General features: G+C 38.2%; 1 protein-coding gene across 1 annotated transcript; it reads right to left on the bottom strand.

Moving 5' to 3' along the window:
- Nucleotides 1-7,067: 7,067 nt before the first annotated feature.
- FEM1B (fem-1 homolog B) lies at nucleotides 7,068-19,410 on the bottom strand. Its single transcript, XM_043986385.1, has 2 exons — nucleotides 19,116-19,410; nucleotides 7,068-13,386 (listed from the first exon to the last, which is right to left on the bottom strand). Exons 1-2 carry the CDS (start codon nucleotides 19,361-19,363, stop codon nucleotides 11,751-11,753), a joined length of 1,884 nt encoding a protein of 627 aa, XP_043842320.1. The 5' UTR covers nucleotides 19,364-19,410; the 3' UTR covers nucleotides 7,068-11,750.
- Nucleotides 19,411-19,678: the final 268 nt, after the last annotated feature.

Genomic DNA, 19,678 nt, shown 5'->3' with positions numbered 1-19,678 from the left:
TTACTCTGTATAGGGTAAGATTTTAGTTATTCCCTAATATCAAAAGGATTATTATATAGAATAAAGATTACACAGATTTTGCTTGGTCTCAAAAGGCAGCACCCATCTTCAAGGAAAGCATTTATTTTATACCTATTTACATTATAAGAGGTCATCCAATAAGAGCATTAGAAAGATGAGAGGTGGGGCAGCTAAGTGGTGCAGTGGATAGAGCACTGGCCCTGGATTCAGGAAGACCTGAGTTCAAATCCAGCCTCAGACACTTGACACTTAACTAGCTGTGTGACCTTGGGCAAGTCACTTAACCCCAATTGCCTCACCAAAAAAAAACAAACAAAACAACAAAAAAAAAGATGAGAGGTCATAAGTTCCAACCCTGGCCTTCAATGAATAGTGAACGTTGACACTCTCCAGGATGGAGAGCAAAGGGGTCCAATTATTTCACTTCATATTTCAACACAATTTCATATGAAGACTTTGTTTAAAGAACATTAAAAGGGTTAGTTTTATTTTCCTAACCCTCCTTGCCCGAGCCACCCTCCTCTTCCCATTCAAGTACCCAGAGTGTCACTTTACATCATACACAACAGAGCCAGAAATCCCTCCTAGGGCTGTATCGCTAAAGGCTTTCTTAGTAACCATCATGAATAGCCAGCATGTAAGGAGACTACTTCCAGAAACTAAAGAAAATTCCCTTTAAGTAAGTACATGACATCAAAATAATTTCTAACATAGACAAATAATATAGTTGGGGGGCAGCTAGGTGGCACAGTGGATAAAGCACTGGCCCTGGATTCAGGAAGACCTGAGTTCAAATCCGGCCTCAGAAACTTGATACTAGCTGTGTGACCCAGGGCAAGTCACTTAACCCTCAATGCCCCGCCAAAATACAAAAACAAAAAACAAACAAATAATATAGTTGGTACCATGGAAGAAAAAAAGCAGTCTGACCAAATTTCATAGATAATTTAAATTAATTATCCTGGAAGGTTTATATAGATATAGTGTATGAAAAGAAGAGTTCGGGTATTTCAAACATAAAGTCAATTCCCATGACAACTCCAAGGGCCAGTTTGAACCTTTTTTTTGTGGGACAAGAATCCTGTAAGCAGGGGGCAACTAGGTGGCTAAGTGGATAAAGCACTGACCTTGGATTCAGGAGGACCTGAGTTCAAATTTGACCTCAGACACTTGACACTTACTAGCTGTGTGACCCTGGGCAAGTCACTTAACCCTCATTGCCCCACCCCACCCCACCCCACCCCTAAAAAAACAAGAATCCTGTAAGCATAAATATTGCTCAGAACAAGCAGGTTGGGGGCTAAGAAGGGGAAGAACATTTTGTTACATAGATTTCTTGTCTGGGATGATATTTATCATAAAGGATTTGACCTGGAGCTCTTAATTTACCTTTAAGGTACCAAAACTGCTCCCCACCCCAAATAAGCTGGTACACTGTGTTATGGGCAACTTATGGCTAGCCCAAAATTCTGGAGCTAAGTGGACTGTTTTGATTTCGGCTAGACCCCATGGATATTAATTCAGTTTGCAGCGACGTATAAGAGGTTTAGCATTTGCTTGGGATTGGCTTTCTTGTGAAAGCCAAAATGCAAACATCATTTTTAGATTTAAACCAATTATAGTCATGACATCTAAGCTCTATTCCCATTATTCGATTTATCCTCTGTTGAAGTTTGGCTCTTGTTCTCCCCACCAACACAATGCTACCACAATGATTTAGTTCTTCATTTAGTTTCCACTGACTTTAACTTCAATAATTTTGGTCACATTATTATTTGTTCTATGTGAGCCTCACTTTACACAATGGGTGCCCTCCTGAAAAGTTGCATATAAATTTAATTCTATTTTATACACATAGTAACAGCTATTTAATGAGTTCCCTGTAATTCTTTTTTGTAAAGTGAATAATCTGCACACACATCCCCCAAATTCTAAACAATATGGTTAAGTACAATTCTCCTGGGACACAGAAAAGGTTGTCTTTGCATATCCTGCTCGAGATGTATTCTGAGAACTCCCATGGGCAACTAGAGTTCACCCCCAGGGGCAGCTAGGTGGAACATTAACTTTGAATTAGGGGGTAGCTGGGTGGCACAGTGGATAAAGCACCGGCCCTGGATTCAGGAGGACCTGAGTTCAAATCCTGCCTCAGACACTTGACACTTACTAGCTGTGTGACCCTGGGCAAGTCACTTAACCCCCATTGCCCAGATAGATAGATAGATAGATAGATAGATAGATAGATAGATAGATAGATAGATAGATAGATAGATAGATAGATAGATAGATAGATAGAGTTCACCCCCACATACAAGAATGCTTGATTTGATCTATTATGCTCTCTAATTTACTGTGTTGGTTTAATTGTTAAAATGGGGAAGGGAGTAAATTATGTGATTATACCCCTCCAATAAGCAATCAACTCTAGTCCCACTGTAGCTGTATAGCTGAGAAGGTAGTTTTTCAGACAGGTAGCATCCACGCTACTCCACCAGCCCTAAAGCTGTTCAGACCCTAACAGTTCTTTTTCAGAAGGGAAGTCTGATAATTTGATAAACACAGCTGAAGAAGAATGAATAATGGTTATAAATAAATGGTTATAGTTACTTTTGGCAGACAGGATTTAATTAAACAATTCACCATTGCTCTTACCAAGTTTTCCAATGTTCAGGATCATTAATGCAAATTACAAAAAGTTTGACTTCCTTCAACATTTTGAGGCAGGGGCAGGAACAGTGCAAACAAAGGAGAGTGCAGAGAATAAAGAATAAAGAATCATAATTGTATGGATGATACATATTTACCTCTCACTATTATTAGGGGATAAATCAGCAAACCATTCTTCCATTCTTAAATGGTAACTATGTTAGAAAGTTAAAGGAGAGGGGCAGCTAGGTGGCACAGTAGCTAAAGCACTGGCCCTAGATTCAGGACCTGAGCTCAAATCCGACCTCAGGCACTTGATACTTACAAGCTGTGTGACCCTGGGCAAGTCACTTAACCCTCATTGCTCCACCAAAAAAAAAAGAAAAAGAAAGTTAAAGGGGAAACCAAGAGCCAAATCAAAGATTAAACATCTGCTAATAGGGCTAGCTGGGATGGCTAAACATGCCTTATCTTCTACTGTGCTCTAATTCAGGCTAAACAGTTTGGACTCATTTTTATAACATTTTCCTCCGATTTTCATATTTTTCTGGGGAGAAAAGCACTGCAAACAAATATTGCTTACATAGCATAATATTCTAACGCAAAGCTTCTTAAACTATGGGTTGTGACCCTATATGGGGTTACAGGGATCATGAAAAATTTGGCAACAATAAAAGGTTATGTATACCTATTTTATATACCTATATACCCAGGGTTGCATACACGTCTCAGGCAAAAAGGGATCACAAGTGGGAAAAATATGAAAAGCCCTGTTCGAATAGATAGTAAGCTATTCCCCAAATGTAACCCTTCTTTGACTAGTGTCCCCTATGGAGATAAATTGTGACCAATCTAGGACTTGAAAAATGCCTTCATGTCACCATCTCTACCTTAGCTAAGGCAACGTGTAAGTAAGTGTCTTGTCTAGTTAGGATTGCTGGGGATTTCAGGGAGGGGGCAGGGCGGTGAGGCCAGAAGCTCAGAAGCTGTGAACATAGATAAGTGCTATAAGTCATTAATTTAATATGCTATACAAATGTAAAGTACTACTGGTCTTAACTACCTCTTCCATTATATTTAATTTGATGCTTTAAAATGGTATGCTGGTAACCCAGGATGCTTGAAAGCAGAGTAGGGAAATCATATTTGAAGTTAGAGGGCCTGTATTCAACTGCCGATTCTGTTACTTGTTATCAGACTTCAGACAAATCCTTTCACCTCTGTAGGCCTCATTGATTTAAACTAAAAGGCCTCTGAGGGCCTTCCAGATCTAAATAGTTGACCCTGCAAAGGCTCTGCCTTTGAAGGCAGAATATAAGCTTTGGCAAGTCTTAGAAAACTGTAAAAGCCTCAAGTATGGACCCAGAAAATGTAGTATATAAACATGTGGTTCATTTCAGAAAGGCTCATCGCTTTGACCATTAGGTAATAATTTTTTAGATGGAAGAAAAAAATTCCATTAAAACAAAAAGCAACTTTGGAGAACAACATTGAGGAATGTTAACTTTTATTATTCTCCTATTCCAGAACTCATTCAACTTACAAAGACTAAAGCATTGTAATCTATGCTGGTGGAGTACCCAAACTGATAAAATCAGACATTTTGGAGATAAATATTTTATATCTAGGGAACAGTAGATCTTTTAAGAACAGATCTATAGGGACAGCTAGGTGGCACAGTGGATAGAGCACCAGCCCTGAATTCAGGAGGACCTGAGTTCAAAACTGGCCTCAGACACTTAAAAATTTGCTAGCTGTGTGACCCTGGGCAAGTCAACCCCAATTGCCTCAACCAAAAAAAAAAAAAAAAAAGATCAATAGATAACTTGGTGTTTTAAGGTGAGAGCTTTAATGAATTAAGTATGTTTAGTCTGAAGAAAAGCTGATTAACAAGGTGGGGGACATGATTATTTTCCTCAAGTATCTGAAGGGCTGTCATGTGGAAGAGAAATTAGACTTGTCCTATTTGGCCCCGAAGGGCAAAACCAAGACCAATGAGTTAATAATTACAAAGACCCAATTTGGACTTAATGTCGACTTCCTAACAATCAGAACTGCCTCCAAAGCGGAATGATCTGCCTCAGGAAGTAATTAGAAGGTCTCCCCAACTAGATATCTTCATGGAAAGGCCGGATGACTACTGTCAAGTGTTAGTGGGGATTCTTTTCAAATATGGGCTTGACTAGATAGAATCTGAGGTCCCTTACAACTGTGAGATTCTGGGATGCTTTCTAGAAACAAGGGAAATTTAACCCAAAAATTCAGAGCTGCAAAAAGTCACTTGGTCAACTCCCAAACTCATTCCCAACATATGCCTATAACCTCTTTCACCCATTATCAGAAGAGACAGCTGTAGCACACCTAAGACAATGTTCTACAGCAGGGTGCTGCCCCAATCTGTATCCAAAAGCTTTGGGGTTCAATCCTCCCTTATCTCCCTTACCAGTCAATGCCACAAGTTTCAAGTATTTAAATGCCATGAAAACTATGGGGGGGGGGGGGCGTACTAGTTTATATTTTCTTTCTAGTATAATGGTTCAATACAATCAATCTCTGCTATACTAGGCACCAGGTGGTCAGGCTTCTCCCTAATCACATTCAACTCTGACACCAGGTATGCCTTTGTGCTGAGTGAATACAGCCACTGATATCGAATGAGCCCTTATTTCTAGCCAAGACTGCCTAGCCCATATTTTTAACGTCTGCTTATCTATTCTAGATTGATACTCAAGATCTAAAATTCCCCAGAAATCATTCTCGGATTACCATTTACATCTGCACTTAGACATTAGAGGCAGTTTCACTGACCACGATATTGTAATAGTGGCATATATTCCATTAGGTTTACAGCTCATGTATAACTTCTTTTGTTTTTGGTTTTTTTGTGGGGCAATGGGGGTTAAGTGACTTGCCCAGGGTCACACAGCTAGTAAGTGTCAAGTGTCTGAGGCTGAATTTGAACTCAAAGGTCCTCCTGACTCCAGGGCCGGTGCTTTATCCACTGTGTCACCTAGCTGCCCCCCATGTTTAACTTATTTTGAAATGCTTGAATTCTAGTGGGTGCGGGGTGGGAATGGAGGAAGATAAGTTGGAACACAAAGTTTTTAAAAAATTGATGTTAAAATCTGTTTTTACATATTTTGGAAAATAAAATTCTATTCAACATTAGGTTTACAGATGGAAACTAAGGCAGGGATGCTTAGAAGCCTTGCATTTAACATGCAATCTTGGGGGCAGCTAGGTGGCGCAGTGGCCCTGGATTCAGGAGTACCTGAGTTCAAATCCGACTTCAGACACTTGACACTAGCTGTGTGAGCCCAGGCAAGTCACTTAACCCCCGTTGCCCCACAAAAAAAAAAAAAAAAAAAAAACAACCATGCAATTTTAAATGTTTCTAATTTATATAAGCTAGACTGTTCCTAGCCAAGTTACCATATTCAATAAAAAGCAGGTCTGACATTATGTTGATACCATTTCCCACTGCTGGGAAATTGATGTTAGAAAACCTATTTACAATAGCTTATAACTACTCACAAATGCAAATCATCCTATCTCCCCAGATTTACATTTTCACAATCCCTCAAGAACTCCTAAATACTAAATAGGCCAATACAATGATGCCAGGGCTGGAGTGTTACTTGGATATTTTCCAGGTCAGCTTAAGAGCAACTTTGTAAAGTTTCATATAAGAAAAGGGTGTATCAATTAAATGAAAATTTTCTTGTTTCTAAATTGGCTTTGAAAAATGAATGCTGAAAGAGGAATAAGGTTTTGAAAATCAAACTACTGATTATTTGCTAGTGATAGCTTCCCACTGATCCAGATACAATAGCAAAGCACCGGTCTTGTTCTCTAACTTGACTAAAGTCATTTGACAGGTGGCAAATGTGCAAACTACATAATCTCACTCATAATCCAACTCCAATATAAAAAATTGTAGGAGTCAGAAATATGGAGGGAACTTTGCCCCAAATTTCTTCTATTATAATAATATACTACACTAACACAATAGCCATCACTTAATAAATCAGATAATACTTTGAAAGATTTATCAAGGTGTTTCCTTTAACTAGTATAACTAGAAACTGGAGGATAAACTGAATTCTGTATGAGATGTCCTTCACTGTTCTAAGATTGAGTAAAGGCATTATTTGAATATCATGTAGTCACAGAAGATCATCCCAATTACATTCTGAACAATGAACAACTTCAAAAAAGCTTCTCTTTACTGAATAGGTACTTTTTTTCTTTACAGAACACTTTTATTTTCCTATGTAGCTGAGGTCTTCGAGCCATGTTTCCATGAAAGTCATTAAGAATGGAAGAGTTCTCTGAGTGTCATAAAACTCAAACAGAAAATACTATCCAGTATGTAAATTATCAAGAGGGCTCTATTGCAATTGACAGGTTTACTCTCTTTATTAAAATTGGGTAAACAATTTGACAAAAGTGCACAACAGAATGACATCATTGGTAAGTTATAAATCACAGTGAAATTACTGGAGTACAGCAATGCAGATCATCTTAACAGGGTATCCAGGGTGAAGCAATTTTGAAGCCAGAGGACAAAAGACTCTTTCCAAAAGAGATCGGATTCAGCCTGTACAGTTTCCCTGTTTCTCCCACTCCCAAGTTTTGCAGCAAAGAAAAAGTACACAACACAGGAAAGAACAGTTTTCATTTTGCCCTTCTCTCCTAACATTCCAACTCTTAAGAGACCTTTAAGAGCCATAAACAATACTATGTAAGGATAAACTTAAAATAACAAGACTTTTTTCACTTTATAGCTTACAAGCTTAATCTTGTCTTCACTATGATGCCTTCTTAACATTTAGCTGATTTAGATCCCTACCTCTACAACATATTGGACCCTGTATTCCCAACATGAGACCCAAATTGAAAAGGTGCTAATCGTTTAGCATTATAACCTGGCAAATAGATGTCAGGATACACTCCACAATTTAGTCACTGTACCTTCCTTAAAAGAGTAATACAAAACTGAAACACAACTATTCTAATATGAATACAGTACAATATTTATTTTACAATTTACAAACTAATATATCTTCTTCCCACCAGTCTGAGTGTAATACCTACTGTAGATCCCAAAACAGGGAAAAGTTTACAAGGCTGGAAGAGTAGCTCTATCTCCTATCTTCAAGGGAGCAAACTAGTACTCTACCCAAATGTGAGCAATTCTGCTAAAAAGCCTACAACATAGATGGCCTTAAAACCTAGCATACTTTCTTAGGAGTTATCATTAAACTATTGGCAATGCTCTGCTTTTAGAAAATCTTTCTCCTCGCTCCATAGCTTTTCAGAGTGGGGCTGAAGACAAAGCTTAACATACAGCAGAATAACTTTCTACTGAACAAATGGCAAAACGACCTGTTTAGTGTTATAGTACCTTGACTGAAGAGTTATCTGCACTGACATGCTAACTGTATTCAACAGTAATTTTTTGAAACATAAAAACAAGCTGTCATAAAAATAAGCCCTTTATGTTTTACCTGTATTTATCTACTTGCTAATTCAACCACAAGCTACTTTCCTGCCAGCAAAATGGAGATCTAAAGCAATTATGTGGATAATTTAGGCCTTTTCCTTAAAAAACTGCTTCTGCTTGAAAAGTACAGATGGAAGTGGCTTGAACTATCCAAATAATTGTCAATTCCAGTGAAGAACTGGCCATTGGGTGCCCTATTTGCTTTAGGTTTCTCTTTGAAAGATATTTATTAACAGTTATATAGATACTGTCCCCAAAACACATCTCTCTTCAAAAACCTTTAACATGTAATACAATCCAGCTACTCAAAGTTAATGTGTAATGGGAACATCCTTAAAATTTACCAGTTGTCATTAAACTTCCAGTCGAAGGAAATAAACTTCTTACCTCACAAAGGGAGAAAAAAAAGCTTAATGATAGTCATTTTTAAAGTTCCCATTCAACATAGCAGCTGGGATCAGGTGGCTTGCTTAAGGCTATTTGTTGGGAAGACAATACCAATTCTGGTTGTAAAATCCAAATCATGTACTAGAGAACCCATGTTTTCAGCTTTAAGCATAGACACCCTGCCATACTTCCTGCCAAGTTGGCATTCACTGACTTGCTGTCCATTCTTCAGGTTAAATAGCTATTTGAATATAAAATTCTGTTACCAGATGTGTTAAAATAAGGCAAAATCCCAACAAGATTCTTGTGGTTTCTGAAAGTACTTCTAGGCCCTTAGTATGTGCAAACATATATGGCAATTGCTGAGCAGCACAAAGCAATTCTGAGATCTGTAATAGTATTAAAGAATATTGACAAAATAAGACATCCCTACACCAAAGGAGGAACACAAACCAGTGCAAGTGACTGAAAAATGGACAACATACAGTATGAAGAAAGCTAAGGTACCAATAAATACCAGCTTTATTTTCTGTTTGGTTTTTTTTTTCCTGTAAGTTGAAACAGTTTGGGAAGAGTTAAGCCAAACATACTTTATATCAGCTGTACGAAAAAACAAAAGAAAAGCAAAAACAGGCTTATAGATCACTTGTTCCAAGAATGGTTTTATACAGATATTTTACAATACATATCTTAATTTATTTTACAAGTTGGAATTACATCCTGAGCAATATAGTGCAATGAAGTTCTACTGTAAATAACAGTACAGAAGTTACCAATTAACATTGGAACAATTCATATTTTATTCAAATGTTATCAAATACCTTTCTCCTATTTTGCCAGCATTGTAATCAATACAGCCTTACTTGTTCTCAGCATTCAGTCCTCCCTTTTTAAAATAATTGAGGGTTATTAAAACCTATAGATGCCTGTGTATCCATAACTAATCATTTGTATCATTTCATAGGGACATTGTAAATTAGCAAAGTATAAAACAGTTGTGGGTCCAGGGCAAGAGAAGGGAGCAGAATTAAGTTCTTAAAACAAATCTAGTGAAAGAAGTGCAATATATTTGCTATTTTTAATTTTGGTGTCTTAAGAACATATCAACGTTAATAATATCACCAAATAAATGCCAAGAAGATCACATTTGCTCCCTAGAACTGTCAAATAAGAAGGCCCATAAGTCTGTAATAGAAAAAGCTTGATCCTAACAAGTCAGAGCACCAAAACACACGGAACAGTGCTACCGACTCAATGGCTGGATGGAGGCTTGTGATTTAAAATATTTCCTTTAAACCGCATCAGACTGAAAACTTCTCTTAAAACCTTAGTTTAGCAAAATAGAAATCGATTACTGTTGCCCAATTCATAATCCTTACAATTCTAACTGAAACAGAAAGACACACAAAATATAAAATTGTCATAACTGTAAAATTACCTTGCCATTTTCCCCCCAAACATCTTTAAAAGGAAAAAAGTAATATCCCTCCCCTGCCTCCCCCCACCAAAAAAACAAGCATTTCATTTTGTGGTGTTACACTATTTAAGGCCCCAGGTGGTTGAGTTTGGCTTGGTCATTCTGTTCTACACTGCTTAAATTGGAACCTTTATTATTACCCCACAGAAAGCAACATACACATAAAACACAAATTAAAACACTAGGGTTTTTTTTTTTCATTTGAAGGTTTAGAATTGTGACAAATCAAAACATTTTTCATTAAAACAAAAATTACACATCCACACTGAGTAGTTCATTTGGCACCAGACAGGAAATGGAGTTATTACAAACTAAATTCACATTTCATGTGTTCCCTCCCTCTGAATTTCTGATCTACTTTTTAATCACAAAATATTATTTTAATCTGACAGTTTTAAAAATTACAGTTAAAACAACCAAAACATTCCAAATACAATACCCTGTCAGAATATAACATTCTGTTGTTGAAAAATCTGTAGCTCAAGAACTTTTCAAAGTAACATTATACAAATCACTTTTCATCATAAAAATTTCATTTCACACCACATTTGTGATTTTTCCACCTCTGTCAGAGACTAATAAAAGAAACTTTTTATAAAGTATCCAGGTTCCCTTTCACCTGTTCATAAGTATCTTCTTAGGGAGGCACTAGCTATTCCCCCTGGAAAAGTGGTTTTCATATTCAAAAGGAAGACACCACAGGAGGGTAAAGTGAGTAGTGAAGGTAGGTGGCGTGAAACAGGACTTACAATCATGTTGTGACAATCTGTTTCATTATAAAAGCTAACATTCATAATTCACACATTACTGGAAATTCTAGGTCAAATGCTGCCTGTTCCAAGTCACACAAATTATATGAAAATATCAGCAAAGAATTTTAGAACACAACCTATTGGAAAAGGAGTTCAAGAACAAAAGCCTGCTTATTTTCTAGAAAGCCTTCTTCAATGTTCTCCAAAAAGACTTGGTTTGATTCAAATTGGTTTGTTACCATTCCTTCTCACATTCAACATAGCAAACTGCAACAATTTCAATGAATTGAATTATAATTTGCAACCATTATTAGATTAGCATATTTATCCACAATAATTTAATCCTGTATTTTACAAATCCTCCTTATGTTTTAATGTGCTATTTATATTTTATTCAAAAAAGAAAGATCACTGGAAGAGTGGGGGAAAAAAAACAACTTGCCAATTGTTTTTGTGTGAAGTGACAACCGTAATGGGCAACTGCAATGAATCACTGGGTTACTTTTATCATGTTATTTTCTATTTCTTCCTTTTCTTCCAAAGAAAACGTTAAATCCTCAAAACTGCTGCATAGATCACATGTTGAGATAGGCTTTTAAACAGAAATACCTTTGTACATAGCTGTTTAAAACATTATCAACTGCAAATCATAAGTGTACCTTTGTACGATTAAACAAAATATTTTATATTTGTTCCTTTAAAAAAAGAGGCAGGGAGAGGTAACCTGACCAATATCCAAAGATACTATATTATGGTTAGACCAAGGTTTTCCTTGGGATGTTATTTATAATTGACTCATGTCTGAGCAAGAGAGACCAAATATAGAACTGAGGATAGGACCAAGGGAAAGGAAGGGTAGTGGATAGAGAAGTAGAATTTATAAACACGTAATTCTATTGTCTGTGATTAAAGTCCTTTACTTTTTTAGCACCACATTTAAAGATTTTACATATCCAGTCACCTAATGAAATTCAACAAACTCTTCAAGAGTTCTGGGGATCTGGTTTTGGTAGTTAATGTTATAAATCCGAACTGCTCGGGCAGCCAGGCACTTAAGGCTCAGCTTCATTTGAGTTTTAAGTAATATTTCAGACACCCCCGTTGTACTTTTGTCTAGCGGAGTCTTCTTCTGTTTGTTTGTCATGTCAGTGTGGGCGCCAGCTTCCACTAGGCTAATGATGATAGAATGCAAGGTCAAAAAATCACTGATGGGCCTGTTGTACTGAACAATAATATGAAGGGGACTATTTCCCTCACTGTCAACAGCATTCACCTCAGCACCACAGTCCAAAAGGAGTTTAGTAACAAGTGCATTGGGAAAGCTGCAGACATCATTTGTGTGGAAGTCATCTACTGGGGTATTAGAGTTGACAGCAAGATGCAATAAGCTTGACCCCTCCCGAGTTCTGGGATCAAGGTGAATCAAGTTGTAAATTTGCTTGTTAATTCTTGACTGATCTTCCTCACTGCACTGTGTTTTGGTAGAGATACACACCAAATATAAAAAGGTAAAAATATTGCATTCATAGTTGTCCAGGGCGGTGTGGATATCAGCGTCTTGAGTACTTTTTACCCTAGACATCCCCTGTTCTATTTCTAAAACACTACATCTCAAAACACTTTCTATGTCCTTGGCTTTTACCGGTTCATTCAGATGTATCATCTGTGAGAAAACTTGAGCAAACCTTAAAAGATCTTTATGAGTGTTTCTGTTACCTTTTTGCCTTAAATGCAAAGCATGAAGCCACAACTTGATACACTGTTCAAATTCCATGTTATCAGCATAAACAGCCCCACGGTAAATGATAGGATGAGAAACATCAATATTGTCTGAGCCTAAAATCCGTTCACGAACTATCAGGCCTTCCATGTGAAGAGCATCTCTGTCTTGCCTAATGGATTCTAGTTCCTGAGGATTTCTGCATTCAGTTCTATTTCCATAAGCATCAATTGGTGGAAGAACCTCTTTTTCAATAATGTTTTCACGATCTTGATACCTCTCCAACATCGCTAAATATAAATAGTGGTATGTCTTCATTATGTCATAGTTCTCTCGGTCATTTGCAAATGAGGCACCCAAAAGTTCCAAAGCTTCAATTCTACTTTTTCGGTCACAATCAGCATGAGAAAGTAATAATTCAACAACATCTGCCTTACAGCTTTCAGCAGCTACTTTTAACGGAGTCATTCCGTGGCCATTCACCACCATTGCAGCTTTCCACCTTACCAACTCTCGTACAATCTCCAAGTGCCCAGCTTCTGCTGCAAAGTGTAATGCCGTAGCCCCACAATGTGCTTTGGCATTGGGATCTGCATGTTGTTCCAAAAGATACTTGACCACATCCGTGTGTCCTTTATAAGCTGCAATCATAAGGCAAGTGTTGTCATATTTGTTGGCAATGCTGATGTTGGCATTATTTTCTACCAGATATTTAACGATGTCCAATCTGCCATCAAAGCATGCAGCCCGCAAGGGTGTCGAGTTGGTTACTGTAGTGTGGTTCACGTTGGCTCCATGACTGACTAGAAGTTTAACAACTTCAAAATGTCCAGCTCCTGCTGCACACCAGAGAGCAGTGGCTCCATCAATGACATAACTATAAACACAAAAGGCAAACAATTAGAAATTCAATAATACTTTAGAGTACAAATTCCTAATTTAAATGGGACACTTTTTGTAAGATCATATGAAAAAGCCTATATAAAACCAAAAGATGCTGCTAAAGCTAGACAGAATCCTAAAGCTATGTAGTCTAATCAATCCCCTTATTTTATAGCTGAGGAAACGGTTTCAGAGAGGTTCAATAACAGAAGAACTGCAACTTGAATAAACATCTTCTTACTCCAAATCTTACTCTTTTCTCCATAGCAAAAAAGATAAATTAGGCCAGTATCCAATGTTTCCGTGAATATACTGTAGCTCTGAAAAAGGGCTTGAACGAGTCACCAAATTTCAAAATAAAAATTAACTCTGGAAAGCCTACAGTAAATTTTAAACTATTTCTATAGATCAACAACTACCTAACACAATTTTCTGAGGCTGACACAGGAACTAAAATAGGAATGGGTGCCAATCTTCTCTTTTCCAGCCCTTCCTATTACCTCTCTTTCTAAAGGTCAATATTAAGGCCACCCAATTCCCTGATACAATCTGTAACACTAGTAACACTTGTGCAGAAAGATGTGGATCAGTACAACCTCTCTTTTCCTTAAAGAGTTTGGAATATGCAAACTCTCCCTATTCTAGCTGCCCCCAAAAGTCAAACTACTTTTGGAAAAGCATTAATGGCTGGAAAATAAACAGCGCTCTGTGAGAACAAAGGAGTCTTTCCCCACATATCTCAACAGTTCATAACAGTTCCTCCTGAGCTCTAGATAAGGAGTTTAAAAGTCTAAATAGAAGTGGGCTCAAACTATCTTCTATTGAGCCACTAGACCTCTTGCTTGCTAGATCATTTTTTGTACTTATGCAGTCAATTTCCCAGATTTGTGAGTTAATGACTTTTAGACCAAACAGGTAGATTCTATACGAAAATTTCAAACTCTATCAGGAACACTATTGTAATTAGACTAATTAGAATTTTTTTTTTTTTGCAGGGCAATGGGGGTTAAGTGACTTGCCCAGGGTCACACAGCTAGTAAGTGTCAAGTGTCTGAGGCCGGATTTGAACTCAGGTACTCCTGAATCCAGGACCGGTGCTTTATCCACTGCGCCACCTAGCCGCCCCCTAGAATTATTTTTTATGAAGAAATAAGAAAAACATTTATGGGTAAATTTACTGTCATATGATGGTGTATATATAAAAACCCTACATACTTAATAAGCTTCGTAAAACATATCATAGGGGCAGCTAGGTGGCGCAGTGGATAGAGTACCGGTCCTGGAGTCGGGAGGACCTGAGTTCAAATATGGCCTCAGACACTTAACACTTACTAGCTGTGTGACCCTGGGCAAGTCACTTAACCCCAATTGCCTCACTTAAAAAAAAAAACACATCTCATCATAAATTTAGTAATACCATTGCTCAAACTGTGTTCCTTAAGCATAGTGTTTAAAAAACAGTGCAACTCTACCATATTACTCCAAAATAGCAGAAAAAACAAAATGTACTATAATTTTACTGTAAATAGAATATCAATTTTATAATTCATACTATTTTCTTCAACTTATAGATAAAGCAAACTGTTCAAAAGTAAAAGTCTAGTGAATTTTCTTTTAAAGATTTAAGAAAACAAGTTGCTTTAAATAAAAAATGTATTTTTAATTATTTGAAGTGAACACAAGCACATACCCACTGAATAACATTCTGCCATTAAATACATTCATCTAACATTTCCCAAAATTTATCGTTACATTTCACTACACATTTGGTTAGAAAATCTTACTTTAAAATAGCAGATTTACCCACAAGTACTGTTACCTAGTTTTTTAAAAGTTAAATTTATCATATACCAGCTACATTAACTTTTTTTTTTGCGGGGCAATGAAGGTTAAGTGACTTGCCCAGGGTCACACAGCTACTAAGTGTCAAGTGTTTGAATCCAGATTTGAACTCAGGTCCTGCTGAATCCAGGGCTGGTGCTCCATCCACTGTGCTACCCAGCTGCCCCCCAGCTACATTAACTTTAAACTACTAGCAACATGAATCTGGAGATATTTTTTAAAGTGGCTTTTGCATTATGCAAAATGTAAAAGCTTAGAATGATGAAAACAAACTAATTTTTATATCATTTACTGTAATTTTAATTGCTTGCTTGAGCTGCATCAGCTCAAAATGCTTTTTTTTGCAAATCACAAAAAATAAAATTTAGATTTATATATCTTTGGTTAAGCTGCAAAAGGAAATCTCTAAAGAAGAAAATGAGGGAAGGTAAATGAAAATAAAATTCATTACATATTTCATAAAAGGCTATTCCTTTATAAATCTTAAAGCCCAGAAGAACTTAGAAATATCCAAATCTGAAGCCTAATAGAGAACAGGCAGACTACAGGGAACTTTATCTGTGGTTTATATGAAGGATGTTTCTCTTTCTATGCTAATTAGCTTTAAATGCAAAAGTGTACATTGCTTCAAATAGAGTTCTGCAAAGTATTTTTAGCAGAAAATTCATACATGCAATGTGGTCCTTATTGAAAAACAATCAGCTTTCTGAAATTTAAACCAAAATTACAGGCAAATTCTGGGTTACAAGTTTTGTTTTAGATTCAAGACTTACAAAAGTCTTACAAAAGATAGCAGCCATATTTTCAAACAAAAAGGATTTACTAAGAAGAGTGACAAAAACTTCAAGACAGAAGATAATATTCTGCCTACAAATTTGGTCTGTTTCTCAGTTCTTTAATGATATCACAAGAGTTTGGGATGGAAAAACCTTATTTAGTAGGTGATCAGCATTTAACATTAATCAAAATTTTAACAATCATTTATTAATGAATTAGCTCAGTTTCCTGAAGTGGACCCTGCTCAATGACTCCTTCAGCCTCATTTTAGAGAGCTCAGATGGTGATCTCACCATTTCCCATAAAAACTTATGTCAATTACTAGTGCTAGTGATGCCAAAGCACCCCAAAGAAAGCCTTCAGATCTTCATCTTATTGCCCCCCCCTCCTCACAAAGCTCCCTACCACATGCTGTGTTTTTTTTAAAGTACAAGGGAACAACAGTTCCTCAGAACTCGTGGCCGTCATAATATTCCAGGGGTCACATGACATATAGCCCTCCCTTTGTTCTGTTCATTTTCTATAACATTCTTACTTAACAGCTTCCCTTTCCTAGGAATTTTTCTTCTCACCTTCTACTAATGAAACCTTTCCTGATATCCATTTCAGTCCTACTCCTCTATTGGCATATAAGGGGGAGAAAATCCCAAAGCTTACTGCTTTAAGTGTGAACTATGACATTCATCATTTACACTAACTCAATGCATTGATATTAACCAAAAAATTCAGCCTGGCCATCTATCTTAAGAGTGCCAAGAGTGGATAAAAGAATGAAGTTTTTGCTGAGTACCTTTCAAAAACCATCCAGAGAGGATTAGGTAAGTGAGCCTCATGTTCTTTACATGTAGCTCATATTAACATTTTTGTAAATAATCTAGAACAAAGTAAAATGAAACTCTGAAATCCACAGATGGAGGCTACCCTTTTCTAAATAGCAAAATGTCAAGGTGACTATAAAACTACAGAAAGAGGTTAGAGTTGTATGAGGACTAAAAATGTCCATGAGCTCCAATTATCAATCAGAACTATACTTACAAGTTTACTAGACTTTTGCTCCATAAAGATAGGGACTATGTCTATCTAAATTTTGTATCACACTCAACACACAGCACTCTATACACTATTCAATTCAACTCAACAAATGCTTATTTACCCCCTAATAAGTGCCAGGTAGGCACTGGGAGAATACTTCAATACTTCAATGAATCTGTAATCACAATGACATCTTTACTCCTTTCTACAGATCCAGTCCAGACAAGCACTCTCTTGTCCAAGTCTTGTACTTATCTTCCCACAAATCACCCCAACTTGACCCTCCCCCTTGCAACTGGGGATACACAGAGATATATCTCAAGTACTTTCGATCAAGGAGCATGGGGGAGGAGAAAAAGAAAGCATAGGACAAGAATGAAGTGAAAATGAGGTAACAGTATAAACAACTGGGATATGGTAAGGCTTCCTGGAGGAGGAAGATGATTAATAAGTATGTTAAATAAAATCATGTTCTCTGATATCTGAGTTATATCTCAGAAAGGGGTCTCTATAATTATTAAACTATTTTTCTTGAGGGCAAGTATCTTGTCTTCATCTCCATCTAGCATGCCTCTGGACTATAAGAGAGGTCTAAGTATAACAAGCACACAATAAATGCTTTTTTGACTGAATGATAAGTACAAGAAGGCTTCCTATGAAGTATAGTAAACCAGTAAAAAGAACTTTATACGTTGAAATATATATATGCTCTAAAAGGCTTTAGATAAATTCATAAATGATGGCTCCATAATGAGTTGTTAAATGAAGTATTCAATCCTAACCTTTTGAAATTTAGGATAACTGATTTAGAGCTGGCAGGGACAACAAAGTCTAAAACCTTCATTTTACAAATGAGAAAACCAAAGAAGCAACAATCTCAAAAATATCCATTGATACCAATAAATTTTCAGGGATGGGTGGCTATGGGTCTGACTCAATCTGGTATTCATTATTTCCTTTTGAAAACCATGTCGAAATATATTTTTTGAAGAATTCCTCTTAGTAATTTTATGGGCAAGTACTCAAGTAACCTCCATGATATTTTCATTCATCAATTTTTTAAAACTCCTCAGAACAGATTCAGATCGTGCCTTAATAATGGTTTGTCACTGTAGAGAGGAATGTTGGAATGGATGACAATAGCTGAGAAGGTGCAAAGTAGGTCCAGGGACTACACATCTTTTTATCACCCTGCTTTCCTAGAGGTAGGGAGGTGGAAGCGACACTGACAGTTTTATCAAGTCCAACACCGTCAGAAAAAAGAGGTGAGAAGAGATTAAATGACTTGCCCAGGATCATACAGCTAAGAAGATCTGAACCTAGATCAAAACCAGTATTCTTTCCACATGCCCAAGCTTGGTTTGACATTGGACAAAAAGACACTGAAAATAGCATGACAAGAGTCATCACAAACATTTAGCAAAAAAGATAAAGGTAATATAGGAAATATTACAGCTATGTTGTTTTTGTATTAACCATAAATATAAGACGTTAAAGTAAACACCAGTGAAATGCTTCAGTTCAAGTGTTTCATTCAACGATAACTTTCTCAAAATCATTTTCCTCTCATCTAAAACCTATTTTTAAAAAAAGGTTACTTCTTAAAATGGAGCAACTACCAAAAATTCAAATAATTTTGGGAGGGAATGCAAATGTTGATAGAATTTTAAGTAGACTGTTTTCAAGTAATAAAAGTCAAAAGATAGAAAGTTGTTTCAGTACTTGCGATAACTTCAGAATAAAGACTTGGCCTACGTAACTAGGAAATACATCGTGAAAGCCCTCCCTACAAGAGACTCCCTCACAAGTTCTTTCTCTACTCCATATCCCCCTTCCCACAGGGTGTACTAACGTTTACCTTAATTATCTAAACTTGTGAACTTCTCCACTCCAGTGGGGATCAGCTCTCGGCCTTGCCCAGCACAGGGATGGGGTAACGTAATTTGATGACCACATCACCTCCTGCTAGCTCAGGGCAGCCTTTCTCGGGCCACCGCCACACCTACATGGGGGCAATTGGAGGCCGCCTGGGCCGGGAGGCCTGGGGGTCCCGGGGCAGGAAGGGGTACTTACCCGTCGAAGCGGACGGTGCCCGTCTGCTGGGTCTGCACCCGGTAGTGCTCCAGCAGCAGGCGCACCACCTTGGCATGCCCGTTGCGCGCCGCGATGATGAGCGGCGTGGAGCGCTGCCCTCCCTGGTGGCTGACATAACCCAGCAAGTAGCGGATGTCGCTCTCGGACCGGTTCAGGAGCAGGGCGGCCAGGGTCAGCACCCTGCCCTCGCTGGCCGCCTTGTACACATAGCCGGCCAGGCCCTCCATGGTCGCTCCCGCCGCCGCCACCGCCGCCGCCGCCGCCTCCTCCGTCTCCTCCACCGCCGCCGCCGCCGCCGCCTGCCCCTCGAGGCCGCCTCCGCCAGCGCCTCAGACCCGGCTCCGCACCGCCCATTCAACAGGGGGCCGCCGCCGCCGCTCGGGGGCAGCAGCGGAGGCCGGAGGAGGGGAGGGAGCGGCCGAGGGCACGGCCGAAGCGGGGGGCACAGGGACGTCCCGGGACCCGCTCCCCGACGGGGCGGACGGCGTCAGGGCCGCCCCCTGGCCCCGAGGCGCCGGGCGCCCGCGGAAGGGGTCTCCATG

This window comes from Dromiciops gliroides, chromosome 2 (assembly GCF_019393635.1).
Source record: "Dromiciops gliroides isolate mDroGli1 chromosome 2, mDroGli1.pri, whole genome shotgun sequence".
Classification (NCBI taxonomy): domain Eukaryota; kingdom Metazoa; phylum Chordata; class Mammalia; order Microbiotheria; family Microbiotheriidae; genus Dromiciops; species Dromiciops gliroides.
Note: the sequence above shows the minus strand (reverse complement) of the source record. Positions and strands in the feature narration are given on the sequence as shown.